General features: G+C 41.1%; 1 protein-coding gene across 29 annotated transcripts in view; it reads right to left on the reverse strand.

Annotated features, from left to right (window-relative positions):
- The window catches only part of ARVCF (ARVCF delta catenin family member), a 305,859-nt gene that overhangs the window by 78,212 nt on the left and 210,074 nt on the right, over positions 1-17,573 (reverse strand). For all 29 annotated transcript variants that reach the window (XM_068911528.1, XM_068911536.1, XM_068911526.1 and 26 more), the window contains 2 exons: positions 11,573-12,180; positions 601-1,100 (listed from right to left, as the gene is read on the reverse strand). In XM_068911528.1, coding sequence (XP_068767629.1) covers positions 601-1,100; positions 11,573-12,180 — 1,108 coding nt within the window. The remainder of the gene's footprint in view (positions 1-600; positions 1,101-11,572; positions 12,181-17,573) is intronic.

The raw sequence follows: 17,573 nt of genomic DNA on the forward strand, positions 1-17,573 counted from the left end.
CTACACTCCTTAACATCTGAGTGTTTTCCAGTCCTCAACTACTGAAATACTACAACTTACATATAGCCTGACAGACCCCCCCCCCCCCCCCCCCCGCCAGCAGCAAAGATGGGAGCTGCTGCTGAAGAGATGGGCTGTACCAAAGTGAAGTACTTGGGACATGCTAACAGGATTATTTTATAGGAGCTTAACAAGGAAAGTTTCAGTTCAGCATCTCTTACCTTATGATGACAACACACTGAGGGCAAGTAGACTACAAATTACCTGTCAACGAATTGCCATAACTCATTTAAGCTTCAGTAACTCAACCACATCCAGTTGCATGCTACATCTGAGAAGCATCCTCTGTTTCTCAGCACTCAGGGAAACCTGGGTGTGCTACAGATATAGTTGACTTCCTCTTGAAGGGCATGTCTGCCCAAATCATCTATCGCCTCAGACTTTCTCACACCAAGAACATGGTGCAGCTAGAGAAACAGCAGCAGCTAGAGAAATAGCAGATCCAGATTCTCCTTCAGTCCCCTAACTTTCAGAGATTCTTGTTCCTGAAACTGAAAAGACTCCTCTGAACAATTTATTAAAGAAAATACAGACACTAACCTGTAATTAGCTCTCTGACTTCCATGTCATTTGTTTTTCGCAATAGTCTGATCAAAGCCGGGATGCCATCGCAGTTCTTTATAGCCACCTTGTTTTCATTATCCTTCCCATAGGAGATGTTTCTGAGAGCCCCACAAGCTTTGCGATGGACCTCTGGTTTTGGATGATCTAGTAGGCCTACCAAGATAGGGATCCCTTTAAGGTGCCTCACGTCCTTTTTGATCTTATCGTTCTCGTAGCACAAGTGCTGCAGGTAGGCTGCGGCGTTGGACTTGACCGGATCAATAGGGTGGCTGAGCATGGCAATTACTTCAGGGAGGTCAGGGTCCCTCCACCTAGGGTCTTTACGAATGCTGTCAATAGAGGGGGAGCGCTTCCCCAGGCGGTCAATGCTAGCCATGCTTCCTCTCTCTGGCTGTGCCAGTGGTGCTGCATAGCCACCGTGAAGGTAAGGGATCCTCTCTTCAACCATCTCTGTCTCGATGGGGTCATCGTAGCCCCTGTAAGAAGCAACAGTCCCAAGAGAAAAAGGAAAAAAAAGCACATTTAAACACTCTGTGCCTCTGAGCCAGTATGGCAATTTCAGCCATGATCAAACCGTTTAATATTATAGACATCATTAGGGGTAAAATATTTACACTTTCAAATAATGTATTTGTAGTAACATGAAAATTAAGCATAGCTGAGTACTCAGCAACGATGGGACTATAGCACAATATTTGTTTGGTTAGCAGTGACATAATGAAAGGAGCTGCAAGTTATCAAGCATATTGCTTTCATTTAGGTCACTTAGCAAAGCAATTATGACAGAACTGGATACATTTAGTAGGAAACACTGAGCTTCATTAATGACACTACTTCTGCAACAAACCAGAACTCTAATTAAAGGCATTCAAGGCCCAAGCACAAAGGGACTACAGACACTTTTCAACAAGTCTGAGAAGATTCACTGCATTTATTTCCATGCGAGAGCTCACGCTCACACAAGTATTCTGAATTTATCAATACACATAACAGCTTGTCAAAGAAAATGGAAAATTTAAGTCCTGAATCCAAGCAGAACAGCAGAAGGCTATCTTTTATCAAATCAGTCAACATAAAGGTAAGATACTGATAGCCAAGAGATCTGGGTCTAACCGTTAACACCACAGTAATTTGCTGTCATCCAAAACGAGCCCAGTGCTCCATGCTTTTCTCCCTCTCCCGGAATCAGCAACTAACCTGGCTGTCAGACTACTAAGGTCATTTATATAGCACTAGAATGAACTACACCCATCTTGTTCTGCCATAATTCACTGTGCACAACTGAAGTAAGGTCAGTCCAACCAGCTAACACGCTTTTAAATATGACTGTCCTTGTTCACACAAAGGGCAAAGTCACAATTAACACAGCTGAAAATATTCTAACCCAATATGTTCTCATGCAACAGAATTTCCCACATTCTTATAAAAAAGTCACTATTTGTCAAATACTATATTTTTTCCCCTTAATACCAACCACTGCAACCATAATCCCTAACCTTCAGAAAAATTCCCCACACGGATCACTTCCTAAAACTGTCTGCTAAGACAGAAGATTTCAGCAATAGATTTGCAAGGAGTGACAGTTACTACCTTCAAAATTGGTTTCTGAGAACCACTGATACAGTTCATCTTTTATGTAAAAGTGACACCTTACACCCTCCAGAACACGCACAGCTAGTACAGGGGAGCTTCAAAGCACGTGAGATGCACCCATTGCTAAGATAATATTTAAGCCCTTACAGAAAGTACAAAATGAAGCCTGAAGCATGCATATAACGACCCATTGGTCTTGTGAAAAATTTGCTCATTCTTCAATTTTGCATGTGAATAAGCTCATAGGGCAACAAGGCAACTTGCACCGAGCAGTTATGAACTCCCACAAGCACCTTCCACTTTGAAATCTCTCCTCTCCGAGGCTTTGTCGTAAAAGCTCACACAAGTTAGCTAACCTCTCTTAGAGGAGTAAAGAGCTGAGGTGACTACTGGGGATTTCAACCAAAGTTTCAGTTAATCTAATTGTTTTACACTTGAAGTATAGAAGATTTTTCTTTTTCATCCTCCCTTCCAACTAATATGACCTTTAATGCATGTTAACATAAACTTATATGTTAAACGTATGTCTTCTTTTGCTGCTCCATAAAGCTGACAGATGGGATGAATATCATGAAAATTAAGGTTACTATTTAGAAAAGCCCTGTAGAATTCAAGACAACGCAGCCTTTCCAACACACGGTCCTTAAAAATAAAACTGCAGCACATGTACTTGCATCTGCAAGTACAGCTTATTTGCTTTTCAAACAGCCAAAGCTTTTTGCCCTGCTGTTTTTTCCTGGACAGATTAACTACTACTATAGCACTATAGTTATTTCAGTCAAGCAAGAAGTTTTAATTGCTACAAAATGATTCTTAAAAACTTTCTCTTTGGGCATTGACTGATGCTACTGAAAAATTTCTGATGTCATGCACAAGGATATACAGACCATTAAAACACAGAAAGAAAATGGAGCATGGTATTATCCTAAAGGGACTGCTAATTAAACTAGACTCTAGGGAGAACAGTAACTGGAGGTGGAGTCTGAACTTTGTCTTGTACAATTAATGCTTTTAATGTTGAAAGCACCTCTACTGACTTTAATTGCTGATCTAAACCATACTCTGAATGAAAGGATAAAAACGGGCCAGCGTCCAAAACTCAGAATGAATCTGAAGAAATCATTTATTGATGCAGTTATTTGTGTATGTATAATTGAGTACTTGCTCTACGCAGTAGTTTACAGTGTCTGGACAGCCGCTGTATTTTCTGTTAGAGAACAAAGCTGTTTCCGCCATTCCAAGAAGAAAGTACCAACGCTGAAAAGATTTACTTTTGTGCATACATATAGGGCAGAAGTAATAACAAATGCCCTAGGAAAAAAAAAAAAAAACTATTTGAGTACTAGTTTAAACACATGCAAATTTGAGACAGTCAGCATTAAAACTACAACAAAAGCAAGCTCACTTCTCATTCACCCTCACGTTAAATTATGAAGTGCATACAAAAAGTAGATGAATTTTAATAACTGCCCTCTGCACAGCTGTTTTTTGTTTGACTCAGTGGCTTGTAATTCAGCATGTCTCAATCCTATTAGCTGTCCACAGGATAACTGTACACCACCTCACCTACACCTGCACAATTAAGTGTCTTTCTTCTTCTCATCCATGCAAATACACAGAGATAATTATTGTCTTGGGATGAGGCTTGTTTGCATTATTTCCGTGAAGCCTTCCAAAGAGAACCATGCTGATGGTCCCAACTCCCTCATGCGGTATATCCTCTTTCCAAGGCCAAACAAAATCCTTTGATACCATCAAAGTCCAAGTAAAAGCTCATCAAGCCCAAAATAAAACTTCAGAATTAGAACTTTAAATTGCAACGCAGCCAAGAAAAGAGCGAGCACCACATAACACTTATACCAACAATACCAACTTGATATTTATATTATCAATCAATTAATATTATCAATGCTTATTAAATTTGAGCGTGAATTGTCTGAAATAAAGCATCAGTCATTCTAAAAAGAGGATCACATCCCGATTTGCTACTTACTGGAACAAAGTTAGGGGAAAAAATTATTTTCCTTTCGTTATTCCAGTACATTACTGAAGCACCAAGACAGCCAATAGGCTTTGATGATCCTCAACTCTGATAACCCCTCTCTGAGGGAATCCCAAAGACAGAACTGTGCTAGAATGAATTACGGGAAGATGCTGAGCACTTCATGTTCCAGGGAAGAGGCTGCATTGCTGTGGGTCTGGGATACAAAGAGCGTCAGATGGTTCAAGATGAAACACGTAGGTGGCGGTGGGAAGGGCAGTATTGCTTAGAACCCACCACTGACAGCTCTAGAGCCAAGCAATGACAAGAGCACGTATCGCTGGCCCCAGCCTCAGCAGAAGCAAAGCAGCATCAAGGAAGCAGACCCTGAACCATGAAAGATGCTGGCAAGTGACCTGTGACAACCATCAGTATTTCCATCCAGTCCTATCCCTGCACATGTCTTTCAGACGCTCCTACCTCTGTTCCTGCCAACTTCAGCCTGATTTTGCAGAACCATCTCTTTTGCAAAGAGCAGGATTACAAGCCTACTGCGATCACTTCAGTGCAGAGAGACAGCGCTTTCAGACAAGATGAAGAGTGCCTCTCAAATATTTTTTTCAGAGAAAGGAAGAACATGGGAAACACCATTGTTATCATATGCCTGCATAGGGGGTCGAGTGCACCTCTGTAGGTTGAAACAGTGTCAACAGTTAGCCAGCCACTGTTGAAAGAAATAGTAACAAAACCAATGGCTTTTCCTGGCAGCAAAGATAACAGCTGGATACCTGACCCTTCAAGACCCTGAATAAATATCCAGAAACTCTGATGTCCTGGCATGAACTTAACAGCTGTACAACAAAGCTTAACGAAGGCAAGTATCACACCAATTTGGATTGATATTATTAAATATAGTGATCAAGTAAGGAGAAAGAAAAAACAAACCATATTGAAATTAAAGAAAAAAAAAACCTTAAAGGTTTTACAAAGGAAGCTCTAAATGTCAACTCTGCCACTGCTTAATAGCATTGAGTGAAGCAGTTTACCAAAATAGATCATTTACCATCTGCGAAGGAACAAAATAACTCATTAGCTGAAGTAATGCAGAACTACCACAAAGCCTTTGACTGGCAGAAAGCGATCCTCTCTCTTGGTGCTGGTGAGGATCGTCTGGCCCAGTTTAAGTCCCATCTCCTCCCCCCTTAGTAGGGGGGCTGGGAACCAGAGAAGCACAGACCAGGCAAAGGGAACAAGAAGTCATAAGCAAGTATTTGCTGGGGAGTTAACCACATTCTGTTTCTGAAAACAAATCAGTAAAACCAGCAACATATATATTCACACACACAAAGAGAACAGAGTAATAAATCAATTGCATTGGGTGCATGTAGTAACAGAGGTCTAGAAGAAATTTTCCTTCGAGTCAGATTGGCAAGGGCCAAACAAGTTTTTTTTTTTTTTTTTTCTTTGTGTTGTTTTTTAAACTTTCATTTCAACAGGGCAGCTGTGCTGGCAAGGTAAGCTGCTTAACACAGGAGGAAGACTAATATGAGTTTCAGCAGACAGGGTCGTCTGCGCTCAGGAGGCCAAGTCCTCTTTGGTCTTGGGACTGAAGAGATCTGGTTGTTGCACGCCAGGGGTTGTTGCCTGCAAGCATCTTGCCGTCCATCTGTTTCTGGCAAGGCAGCCGAGTTCTTAGGACACTGTGGGTATCGCTAATCACCCATCTCAGGGAACTGATCACAACACATTCAAGCATAGATAAAAACTGGGAGAGAGCTTGCAGGTACGTCATCTTCCTTGCGGCTTCACACAGGCATGTTTGGGTAAAGAGGTGAAGGATTTGTACATTTAATCCCCAACAATTTATACAAGTGTTACGTTCACCACAGTTTGCACCTGGTGTCTGCTTAGGATAAAAGACCAGAAGGACTTGGGATTTCAGTAGGGAACTTTGTGCCAAATATTGAAGAGGAAACCTAAGGACTTTGCAGAGAGAGGTCCTACCGTTGCCAGCCTCTGTCCCCTGATGGGAGGACCGGCAAGAGCATTCCAGCACTGGACTGAATTCCATGCTGAGGCAAGTCTGAGTTATGGGCCACGTGGTTAAAAAGCTAAAATCTTGACTGGATCCATTTAAAAGCCACTAATGGATCAGCTGACTCAAGCTGCAGCCTGTCCCATAAACCTCAGCTACACATCTGTCTTCTGTTACCTGCATCCATGTCAACAGATTCAGATTGGACAAATTCACTTTGAGGAGGAGCCTCAGAAAACACGTCTTTTCTGAGCTGACAGCACTCTCCCTTCAGCCCAGTCTGCCAAGGCACATCTGTACACTTCTGCCCAAACTGGACAGCGTCCCAACGTTAACTATATCCTGATATAATACTTAACGGTTGGCTGTTAAACCAGAGGCTGATCCACAGTGACAGACATCTCCCCAGCTTTGAGGATGCTTGCAGAGGTGCTGTTGTGAGACTAAATTTGAGTGGGGTGGAGTCAGGCTAGAAGTGCTCCTCAAAGATAATCTACAAATATAAGCCTTCATATTCCAGATTTTTTAAAAAGACATCAGAAATAAAATGGGAGTAACACTTACCTGAATCATGTAGAAAGAGTGAAAATATTGGTAACAGAAGTAAAAACTAATGAACACAAAAATCTCCCAAACCCCAAATGCCCCCCACAAATGTCACAATTATCTAATCAAAAATCTAGCCCATGTACTGGGAATAATAATTTTGACCATGAGGCAACCAGCAAAGCCACCTCGTTGTCTTAAATCAGACTTCTGCCACAGAAAAATTAACAGCAGAAAGCTGTTTTGTTGTTGTTGACTCCATTAACATTAAAAATTCAAATCCCGTCTAGTCCGGAATACTCACTGCCAATAGCTGCTCCAGAATTTTTTTTTTTTTTCTTTTTAAAGGGAAAAACAAGTCCCATAGACACTAGTACAAGTGTGAGCTGTAACGAGGCACTACAGAAAGAAATCATCACAAAGGAAAGATACTGCAAGCTGAACAGAAACTTTTTTTTTTTTTTAAGATAAATTTCAAGTTGTCGCAAGTTTTTCTCATTTGTGTTAATGTCCATTTAATGATCAAATTCAAACAACACTGGGGATAGGTTTTGGGGAAGAAAAAAACAACTTAGCTCCTGCTTCTCCTTTAAAAAGGACCACACAAACTCCTAACAAAACTGTAAAACTAGATATTTTTAAAGACTACAAGCAGAAAATCCCATGATTTAACAGAAACAACCTACTAAATGAAACAAAGAGGGCATGAAACCAATTACAGATCTGTATGTATCTTCAAAAGTAAATCTGAGTAACGTTAGATCAGTATTATACACCAAAATCCCTCTCTCTCACCCCAATTTGTTATGCCATCTGACTTGAAACAAACCAGGGCATATCCCGAGGAAAAGAACATCAGATGCAAGGTGTTGTTGCTGTTGAATTGTTTTCTTAAAAAAAAAAAAAAAAAAAAAAACAACATCATCTTATGGCAGGGGCTAGGTTTAAAGAAAGAAAATAAGAAACAAACCCAGACACACACTGAGGAGTGAACATGGTATATTTGCCTTTGTGCACTTGACTGAATTTGTCTCTGAGGAGGTGCCTTTTTTCCCCCCAACTTATAATGAAATAAGTAGCTTAAAACGAGGCTGGTGATGACAGAAGAATAAGAGGCCAACAGGTACTTCTCTCTCTGATCAATCAGAAGGAGAAGGACAGAGGTGGGCTTAATCCCTCCACTGGGAGGGACGATGCGCAGCTGTAATCCACCCGACAGATTCCCTGCAGACACGGCCACATCTCCTCCCTGTCACAGACGGGGTGAGGACTTGCTACCACAGATTTGGAGAAGGTGGCTCCATTCAGTCCTCCGAGATGGGACACAACCACAGCTAGCAACCAACAGTAAGTATCCTTACTCTGTTTTAAACTCTATTAACCAACTAGCGTAGTAATAGCTGAGAAGAAAACATTTTTAATTGAAAGAATGGGAGAATCACTGAAGTTTCTACAATGAGCAAGCTGAAACGAGAATTCAGTTCCTTCACAGCACCACTGGATGAAGATGTCCTAGCTCAGAGTCTGTCCTCAGTAACCCTATTGCCATGTGTGGGTACAGTATTAGCTTCTTAGCAAACCTGCAGTCTTACCCATTTCTAGAATCATTTCCTCTCAGAGGCTTCTTTACAAGTGATCAGCTCACCCCTAGAAACAGCTCTGGCCTCTTTCCACCCTCCACTGGGCATCAGAAAAGCCCCTTCCATTTAGGGCAATCCCTTCCTGCCTCGGGAATGGTTTCTAGGCCTGAAACAAGAGGAACATTGGCAAAGCTGAGATCGTAGACATACAGTCAAAAACAGAAAGATGGGGTGATTTGGACAGCACTGTAAAACTACCAGTATTAAAGGATGATTGGTGGATGGAACTAAATTTGGTTTTATTTCCTCCTTTAAATGTCATGCATCTTCTCTCATGGAAACGATTTATCCCTCAAACTCAGGTCAAGCATTCTTCAGCTCCATCTCTCCTCCTGAGCGACCCAGATTTAAGTTCTTTCCTTCTGTGTCTTGCATGAACATCAAGATGTAGCACATTGCTGACAAAGACCAAAATAAAGCTAGTGGCAATGAAGGTGGCAACGCCTTCTTACTATAATTTTCTCCAGAGAATCAGGTATTGTTTCTGGCCCCAAACTGGACATTAAACAGTCTTGAAATAAATACACAAAGATGCAGACTTAAATAAATACCAATTGGAACTTGTTAAATTACAGCATGCAGAGGACTGTATATTTAAAAAACACAAACCCAAATAAAAACAAAAACAACCCCACATCACCCACCAAACAAAAAGCCCCCACGCCTTTCTCTTATTCTAGCAAGCAATCCCATATCACAATTCATAAAATGCAGTTTCCCCTTGACTTCATGGCTTTATGGACCTGTCACCTTTCTTTTGAGGCATGTGGACACAACTATGTAGGAAAGCTTCTAACAGTGTTATGCTTATACCTACTCTACATAGTGCCAAAGTGCCATCAACTTCTTACGTTTCCTAAGTAATGACTTCCTTTTAAAAAAAAAAAAAAAAAAAAGGAATAATCAAGTAGTAATTACCCTCCATCTAGTTCAAAGAACTATTTGCTGTCATTAGTTTCTTACAGATCAATAGGCTAGCTGAAATGCAGGCTTTATTGAAATGTTTAAATACTACTTTGAAATGTCAAAAAGTAACTATTTATGAAGAGGTCCTCATATAATCTTTTTACGTTCTTACAAGCTGAAGTTTGCTGCCACAGTCAGGCTAATTACTTGTCAAAACCTCTTGATCATATTAAATATGGAAAAAACTCGCAACAAAAGAAATGTAAAACAAAAACTGCAAATTGGTCCTATCCAAAACAAAAACTGCAAATTGGTCCTATCCAAACTGCAAGAAACAATAAATCAAAGGGATGTTAAAAAAAAAAAAAACTTTAAAAATGCAAATGGACAGGTTCTAAGAAGGCTTTTAATTATTCATCATGCATATAGTTTGAAAAACACTAACAAAAATTTGAAACCACTGTTGCCTGTTTTTAACCAGAGTTGTGAACTTTGCTTCAATGCAAGGCAGCAGCAACTCGCATTTGGTCTACTGATCAGTATTTCAGCATCTACTTGCTGCTGATACTCACTTCAGCCTTCAATCCCATAAAACCTTGTTGTGGTCCCACTGGTAGTAGGCTTACAAAAACAAAGACATCGTAAGGGACTTTGAGGAGCTCCTGGCTCTTCATTTTTTTTTCTTGGGGGTGTGTGTGCATGTAGATGCCAATTTGCAGGTACTTGATTCCATTTAGTTTTAAAAGAAACTTCCAGAAGTGCTAAGAAAATAGAGCTACAAAAGGATGAATGAAGTAGAGCTCCAAGAAAAGGCTAGGGGAAAGGCCTTCCCAAACGCCACCAAAAGCTAGTGCTGGTGAAGAGAAGCTTTTGGTCAGAAGTATTAGGTCTAAAGACCACCTAAAGATCCAGAAGCAGGTGGCTTCCAAACTCTCTCTCCACAGCTCTGGAAACGACTCTACACTACAAGTAAAATGATGGGAATTAAATCTGCATCAAAATATGAGTCATGAGGATATGACTACAAGCAGACATATGCAAAAGGTTAGTACACTGCACAGCCAACAATTGAAGTACATGAATTTTTCGGATTTATACTCAGAAGATGACTTTCAGCTGAGTAATAAGAATGCTCTCAAGCTTGATTTTTTTTTCCCCAAAGCAAGAGCCAATAGCTGCGCTAATGCCAGAAAGCATGGCATAAAGCAGAATGTCTCTTGGGAAGACAAGTGAAGTTGAAATAATTTGTGACTGGCCTCTTTAGTTATGTTAAGTGCTACTCAGATGCTCTTGAACTCCCCTTTACATAGACTGACAGGACAAAATAATGACCCGATCTTATAAAATGTTGAAGTACTTCAGTGAGGTTCAGAGTAACCTCATCACACAGCTTAGATTGTGCAATGAACACGGGCCTAGGAGCCGAGAGTGCCAAGCACCTCGCAAGACAGCTCTCATGAAGAGTGTCCCTTCACCACCACAGGTATCTGCTCATCCGCAACCAACCAGCTGTTCAAAGTTGTGGTTCAGCAGACGCACACATAACCACGTCTGTCAGAAGGCTCACAAATTACAAGTCCCTTTATTCACCTTGCTAGCATGGGATGGGACTAGAAGAATACATTGGAGTCACATTTCTTTTTTTAAAGAGGAAAAGAAATGTAGCCCAGCCTTCTTGTAGGACAGTATATCTTTCTTTCTAAATTCAGTCTAAACTAAACCACCCAGAAACACAATGAAAGGGTTCTTGAGCAGAACACACAACCTCTTCTAGATTTTATGTGCATTTTGCACAGTTATTTATTGACTAACGAAATGGCAGGCTCTACCTTGTTCACAGCAAGCTAGGGAGTTCCCCTCCTCTCTAGCAGGAACCTCTTCCTCAAGAAGGCTACCTTAATTTTGTGCTCCTGTGCTTATGACGTTTTGTTTTTGCCTCCAATTGTTTTTGAGAAACGGAGATCATTCCCCAGCCAAGATCACAAACGCATTGCAATCCCAAATCAGTTTACTGCTCATTTTGTCTCTTGTGCAAGGCCCTTCCCCCTCCACCCCTCAATTTTCCTGTTCTTGAGATTTTAAGATGTTCGTCTCTTTACAGAGACTATATGCTGACCACAATCACTGCTATGTTTTTTTCCGCTAAGCAATTCTTGAACTTGCCAGACCACTGCGAGTTCAAACGTATGTGCTCAACTAAGAAAAACATAGCTGCAAATAGCGTAGCAAGAAACAAATGGGCTTTACCTTCCTTTGTGAGGTCTTCCTCTCTCTGGCACACCTGCAGATGTCCTCCGGTTCACAGTGGAGTAATCTGGATCCAGTTCATATCCTTCATCATCTACTCCAAGGCTGCGGTTATCATCTTCCAGTCCATAGGGCTCTGGCTGGAAGCGTTCTGGCTGAGAGCGGTTCAAGTCAACGTTGCTGCCCACTGGCACCTGAGGCTGGGCAATAGGACCGTAGTTATCCCTTCTGCTCGGTAAAGTGAAGCTACCATCCTCTGGCCGGTAACTGTTCCCTGGCACATAGGCATAGCGAGGACGGTAGTTGACACCACGGGACAAGCTGCCGTAGTTATCGGCTAGATCTCCGTAACCGTCATGACCGATATAAGGGCGATACTGGCCTTCATGGCTGTCAGGGTAAGAATCATTGTAGCTGTTGTAAGATCTGGTTAACGTGGACGATGCTTGTGGTGTGATGTACCGCTCCCCATTCTTCATGTACCTTCTGTCTATCGAATCTGTGTAGCTGCCCATGGGAGACGAGCCATCCATCGACGGCAGGCCATCAGGCCCAAGCGGGACCTGACGCACTGTTCTAGTGGTGACCGTTTTGACCATTTTGGTAACCTGTTAAGAAGTATCGAATAAAGATGTTAATTTTTGCCTTGCTGCATAACGTGATGAGACGTAAGGGGAGTCATAATGCTAAAGCGAGGAGAAGACACCACACAGCATACTACAGCAACAAGTCTGTTGAATGGAAGCACTGATTTACTCGTTTTATGAGTTCATATATACTGGAAAAGTATTTCTATAAAGAGTTGAAGAGACATGTCATTGGTCCAGTTAACAGGAGTTATGTGCATTTTGGGCTCTTCCTGCCAAATCAAAAGCATTGCAGCCACATGCCAGCGTGTAGAAGCAGTGCAAAGTCATCATATCAGCTCAAATTTTCCCAAAAAGCTTTCAAGAGGCAACTTTTGCTACAGCAGACTTTATGAAGTTGGGTAGCCGTAGTCTGTCCTCACACAAGTAGCATAAAAAACCTACATTATGCCTACTAATTTAACAGAAATAAAGTTATATGCTGCTTCCTGATGTGGATCAAGTTTGTACTAGCGCGTAGCTGATGGGGCTCAGATTTGGCAGTAATGTTTAGGAAATCACGAACCCAAACAGAAAAGTTTCAGGCTCTTAGCTTTCAAGCCAGCACAACTCTTTCTTTACCTTTTAAAATCTGCTCATATCCAGCCATTATCAAACGAACCCAGAAGGCAGTTGGCTTCGTTCAGTTATTTTGGTGATAAGAGTCTTAAAACTAACAAATCTGTAACACCGAGCTCAAACTCTGCACAGTACTTGCAACTGCAGCTACCCTAAACACATTGGCCTAGACAAGCTTCTTTAAAACATACAGAAAGTTATGCACACAAATATATTTTTGGCTTCTTTCCTAAAAGCCACATTTAATTTCAGCACAGGTAGAATCACACTATCTGGGTATTTCACATAACAGTAAAAAACTGAAAACAGTAAGTGTCCAGAGGGCACTGTGCTCAGGTTTTCTTGCTAAAGGGCTAAGAATAAGAACTCCTCAAGAATTTCCAAGATCATTTTGCCTTCACGGGACAGATCTGGTAATCTGCGTAAGACAACACTGGACAAAAACCACCACTGCTTACAAACCATCATAGGACCATGTGTCTTGCACGACATTGTCTTCCAGAGTGACCTGCAAAAGCTGCTTCAGTGAGAATAAGCAATCCAGCAGGAGCTGATCTGTCCTTGGCTACCCTAACCTGTTTATAAGGTTACCTCAACATTTGTAAAGTTTCCCTAACCCCAGTAAAAGCTGACTTTCAGCTGCATGTAAATCCCACAAAGATAGGGGAGAGAATCAATACAAAAGACAGGATCACATATGGGGACGACAGGAACACAAAACCAAATTATTAGAGATATACTGGGTTTATAAAGTATAATATTAGAGAGATAAGTAAGCATAAGCAGATGACATTTTTCTTCCTGTAAACTGCCAAATGTAACATGTATATCAAGAGAAATGGTAACTGCTGCATATATTCCTGGCATGCACAGGTGTTCAGAGGTCTAATTAGACACTTTGACCTATAGCCTCCGATTTAAACATATAGATTGGTACCACATTAGCCAAGTTGCTGCTAAAACAAAACAATTACAGTACATCTCTTGAAGCGGCTCCACACGTCCTCCAGCCAGATATTTCGACACAGAAACCACAAATAGAGAAATTTCACTCAAACAGCATTTCTTTTCCTAGAGACATTTGCGTGCAAATGATACTTCAGCTTAATGAAATAATGAAATCCTGTAACACTGAAAACAGGACAAATGGCTCTCCACCAACAGCATAACTAAATAGCATCATGATGCTGAACAAAGCACAGCCAGGTATCAACATGCCCTTAGGATCTAATTTGGGCCAGAGCTGAAACAATTTTCTTCTGCATCCCAAAAGGGATTGCCTTACCAAGTAAACTCCAGGGAAGATGCTAGTTTCCTTCCCTCCAAACATTTCTTTTTCCATTTTTAAAGCCAGGAATCCAAAGCCAGAAGCAAAAGCGTACTTCATGACATAGGATCCAACAGCGGGTTTTGCTCATTACCTGTGCAAAATAGTTTGGCTTTCCATTCAATACCAACATGACTGCTATCACGGCATTTATAAAATCTGAGGGCTTTTAGAAAGATTAGATGTTTAAGAAGTACAGTAAACAACTCTGGGTAGCTCTTAGTAATCTGGACATACACAAGCCCAATGCAGCTCAGTATTCTCCCACTAAAGTGCAAAACAAAAGTTTTATTCAGTCATATGTTCATAGCTATCTTCTCACAGTAGAAAAAGCAACCTTTCTCAGGCCTGAAATATGTGAGGAGTTATGCAAAGCAATGACAAAACTGGATACAAACTGCTTGGTCTTCACATTCTTGACTCTTGGAACCAGCATCGGGAATAACAGGAAATGCAGCCTTTTAAGAGACTGCCAAATCAGAAATTGATGCTTTTGCACAGTGAGGGACAGAAAGGCAACTTTTTTTTGGATGCCAAGAAGAGTGCTTATGTAAACTCACACAGCTCTTTTTTTCCAGCATTAATCAATAGAAGACAGTATCTTAAATCTAATCCCAAGTTTCTCTTTTCAAGACATATGCTGTCACGCATGTATAATATGTCATGTTTAATTTTTCATAAAATTATCAAGATCAGACAAGATAGCTAACACACATCACGTACGGCTGCAACAGCACAAAAGAAGGAACAAGCTTTGACCTGCAAGAGGGCAGATCCTCAGAACAAAGCCTTCATAGGGAAGATGTCACTGCTGCGTGCCTCCACCCATCATTCCTACTGCCAGCTCTGGATGGCTGTCCGTTTTTAACACTTCTAGCGTCTGGCCCTGGTTCCCCCCCCCCCCCCTTTTTTTTTTTTTTTTTAAAAAAAGAGGATCACTGTTATTGTCAAAAAAGATAGGGGAAGTGATAACGCAGAAATGCTATGGCAAGGACAATTGTCTGCTAATCTTCTGTACACATACACACACAAAAGATAAAGCAGAATTTCAGAACATTTTGGAAAGCAATTTCTAGACAATTTGTTATTTACTACTTAGCGACATTTAATGACACCCGGAGTTTTTCAGCATGCTCTGGTACTACATAGAGCATTCACAGAGAAATTTCCTATTACCAACATAGACTGCAGGACATGAATTTGCAATTTTTTCCCCAATATGCCATACTTATCGGTCTTTGAGACTTGGATAACTCTGTTAGTCAAGAAAGAGGTACTACACGTCTAGTGTCAGCCTGTACACATAAGAACAACTTTACAGCGTTAGCACAGCTTCACCTCTACCAGTTGCTGCAAGCTGCCCCTATTCACGCATGGGAAGAACCAGGACAATCAAAAACCCTTGTCAGAGGCCCAAGAGGAGCATCTCACTCAAGTGTTAAAGTACACATTTCTCATAGCATAAAAGAGTTTGATAATGTTAAAGATGTTACTGGGAGCGGGGGGGACAAAAATCAAGCTGAGCTTTTCTGTATTTTGGAGGGGTGGGAGTATCTGTGCTTATGCTCATTTGGGGTGGGTGGGCATTGAAGTGGAAGCTGCATCGTGTGATAAATAGCCTTTGCTGCCTATAGGACAATAAAAGGAAGCTTTTTGGAAGCAATTAGCCAGCACACAGAGGAAAGTCCATTTATTACATTTCTAAGAAAGAAAACAAAAACAAAACCCCTTCATTTCAGGAAAATCTGCTCAAGGGAATGTTTCATTCATATTTCTTAGAAGAACTCCGGCAGCCTTGAGCAGCTGACAGCACAGTAACCTTCTCTTCTAACGTTTCTGTGGTTTCCTTAATGCTGATGCATTAGGCAGAGAGAACGAAGCTATCGCAAACGGGAGCCACAGCAGACTCTCTCATGTGAGAGGCACCTGATCCTCCAGATGCACCCAATCTTGAGAAAGATCTATTAGCATGAACACCACACTACAGATAGGCTTTAACAATTTAGAAATACAAGTTATTTTGAGATACTGCAGTATGACTTCCCCTATTTAACCTCTAAAGAAAATCCATCTAAAGATTTTTTTTTTTAGGCTGCTTATAGAGTGAAGGGCTCTCAACTGTTTCAGTGCTACAATCCCATACGTCACCAGACAAAAGCTTCAGAATACTTCTCTACGAGGAGGTTGCCTGACTTTCCTGAAACATATTTGCAATTCTTCATTTTCTGTAAACTAGACTCAGTTTTCAATCATAGCAAAAAAGAGTTCCAATGACACCAACTTTCTTAGGCCCCTCTAGTCCAAACTTCCATGAGAAGCACCAGCTTTCTAAAGGCAGGGCAATTAGGTGCCTTTATCAAGTCTACTAATTTTTACTTTGTCTTTTCTCCACCCTCCCCCCCCACTTTTTTTAAACCAAGAATAAAGCTACATTTCAAGCTTACTAACCTTACCGCTGTTTCCCCCAACAACGGTTGCAATTATGTTGTTTGTCAAATAATTCCCATACAACCCCTGCGATGATATTTTCACTAGTTCTGTTTCCGGAAATACATCTACTGACAAAACTCAAAGGAAGGAGTCATACATTTGAAGCAGTTTGCTATTTTTCTGTCCCTCCTCCTTTCATTTGCCTTCAAATGATTGGGGGGGAAAAAAAAAAAAAAACACGAAGAAATTCAAAGACTGGACTTACTGGATACATATGCAGATGGTACAAGTGAATTCCTCAGAGCGCACCGTATTCAGACAAGCGGAGGACAGGCAGTACTGAGATTTCAACTGCAGTGGGTTGTCCTGGTCAAATGAAGTCATCTTAACCAGTACTTATAATTCTTGCCTTCCAGGTTGTTATTGGGGGGGTTTGTTTGTTTGGCTTTGCTTTTTCTAAATAAATTAAGTATTTTATAGAAGCTGACAGGGCTAGAAATTTTCTTGAAACCATGTCATAAACCAGAAACAGATAAGAAGCAATGTGCAAGGATGAAAGCATTTTGACATTTCTGAGGCTTATTTTTGAACCATGGACTGTAAAAATTAATCAGCCCAAACAGGCTGAAGCGATTACCTTTCTATTAAATGCTGTGTATGAACTCACCCCATTGGTTTTCAAAACAACAGCTCAAATTTCTCCCCTTCAATTTTAAGCTTAATGTTTCACATTTTTAAAGGGACCTCAACTTCAGCTGAAACCCATTCCCAATTCCCCTCGAATTTTTTGCAAGGTTTTTGAGAACCGTGTCTTGGAGCTAACCGGCACCCCCACAGCCAGAGCTCGGGTCACAGGCCCTTTCCCACCATTGCTGCTGGGAAGCAAGAGCAACAGGTAATCGCTGTCATGTACGATCACACTCTGCTGAGCATCGGCAGGCACAAGCCAGCTGGGTAAACTGGAAATGAAACAGCTTTGCATATAGACAGATTTCACAGTTTGTTATCATAAAATACTGTTTTCAAGAATAAAAGCGAT

Source organism: Struthio camelus, chromosome 17 (assembly GCF_040807025.1).
Source record: "Struthio camelus isolate bStrCam1 chromosome 17, bStrCam1.hap1, whole genome shotgun sequence".
In the NCBI taxonomy this organism is placed as follows: domain Eukaryota; kingdom Metazoa; phylum Chordata; class Aves; order Struthioniformes; family Struthionidae; genus Struthio; species Struthio camelus.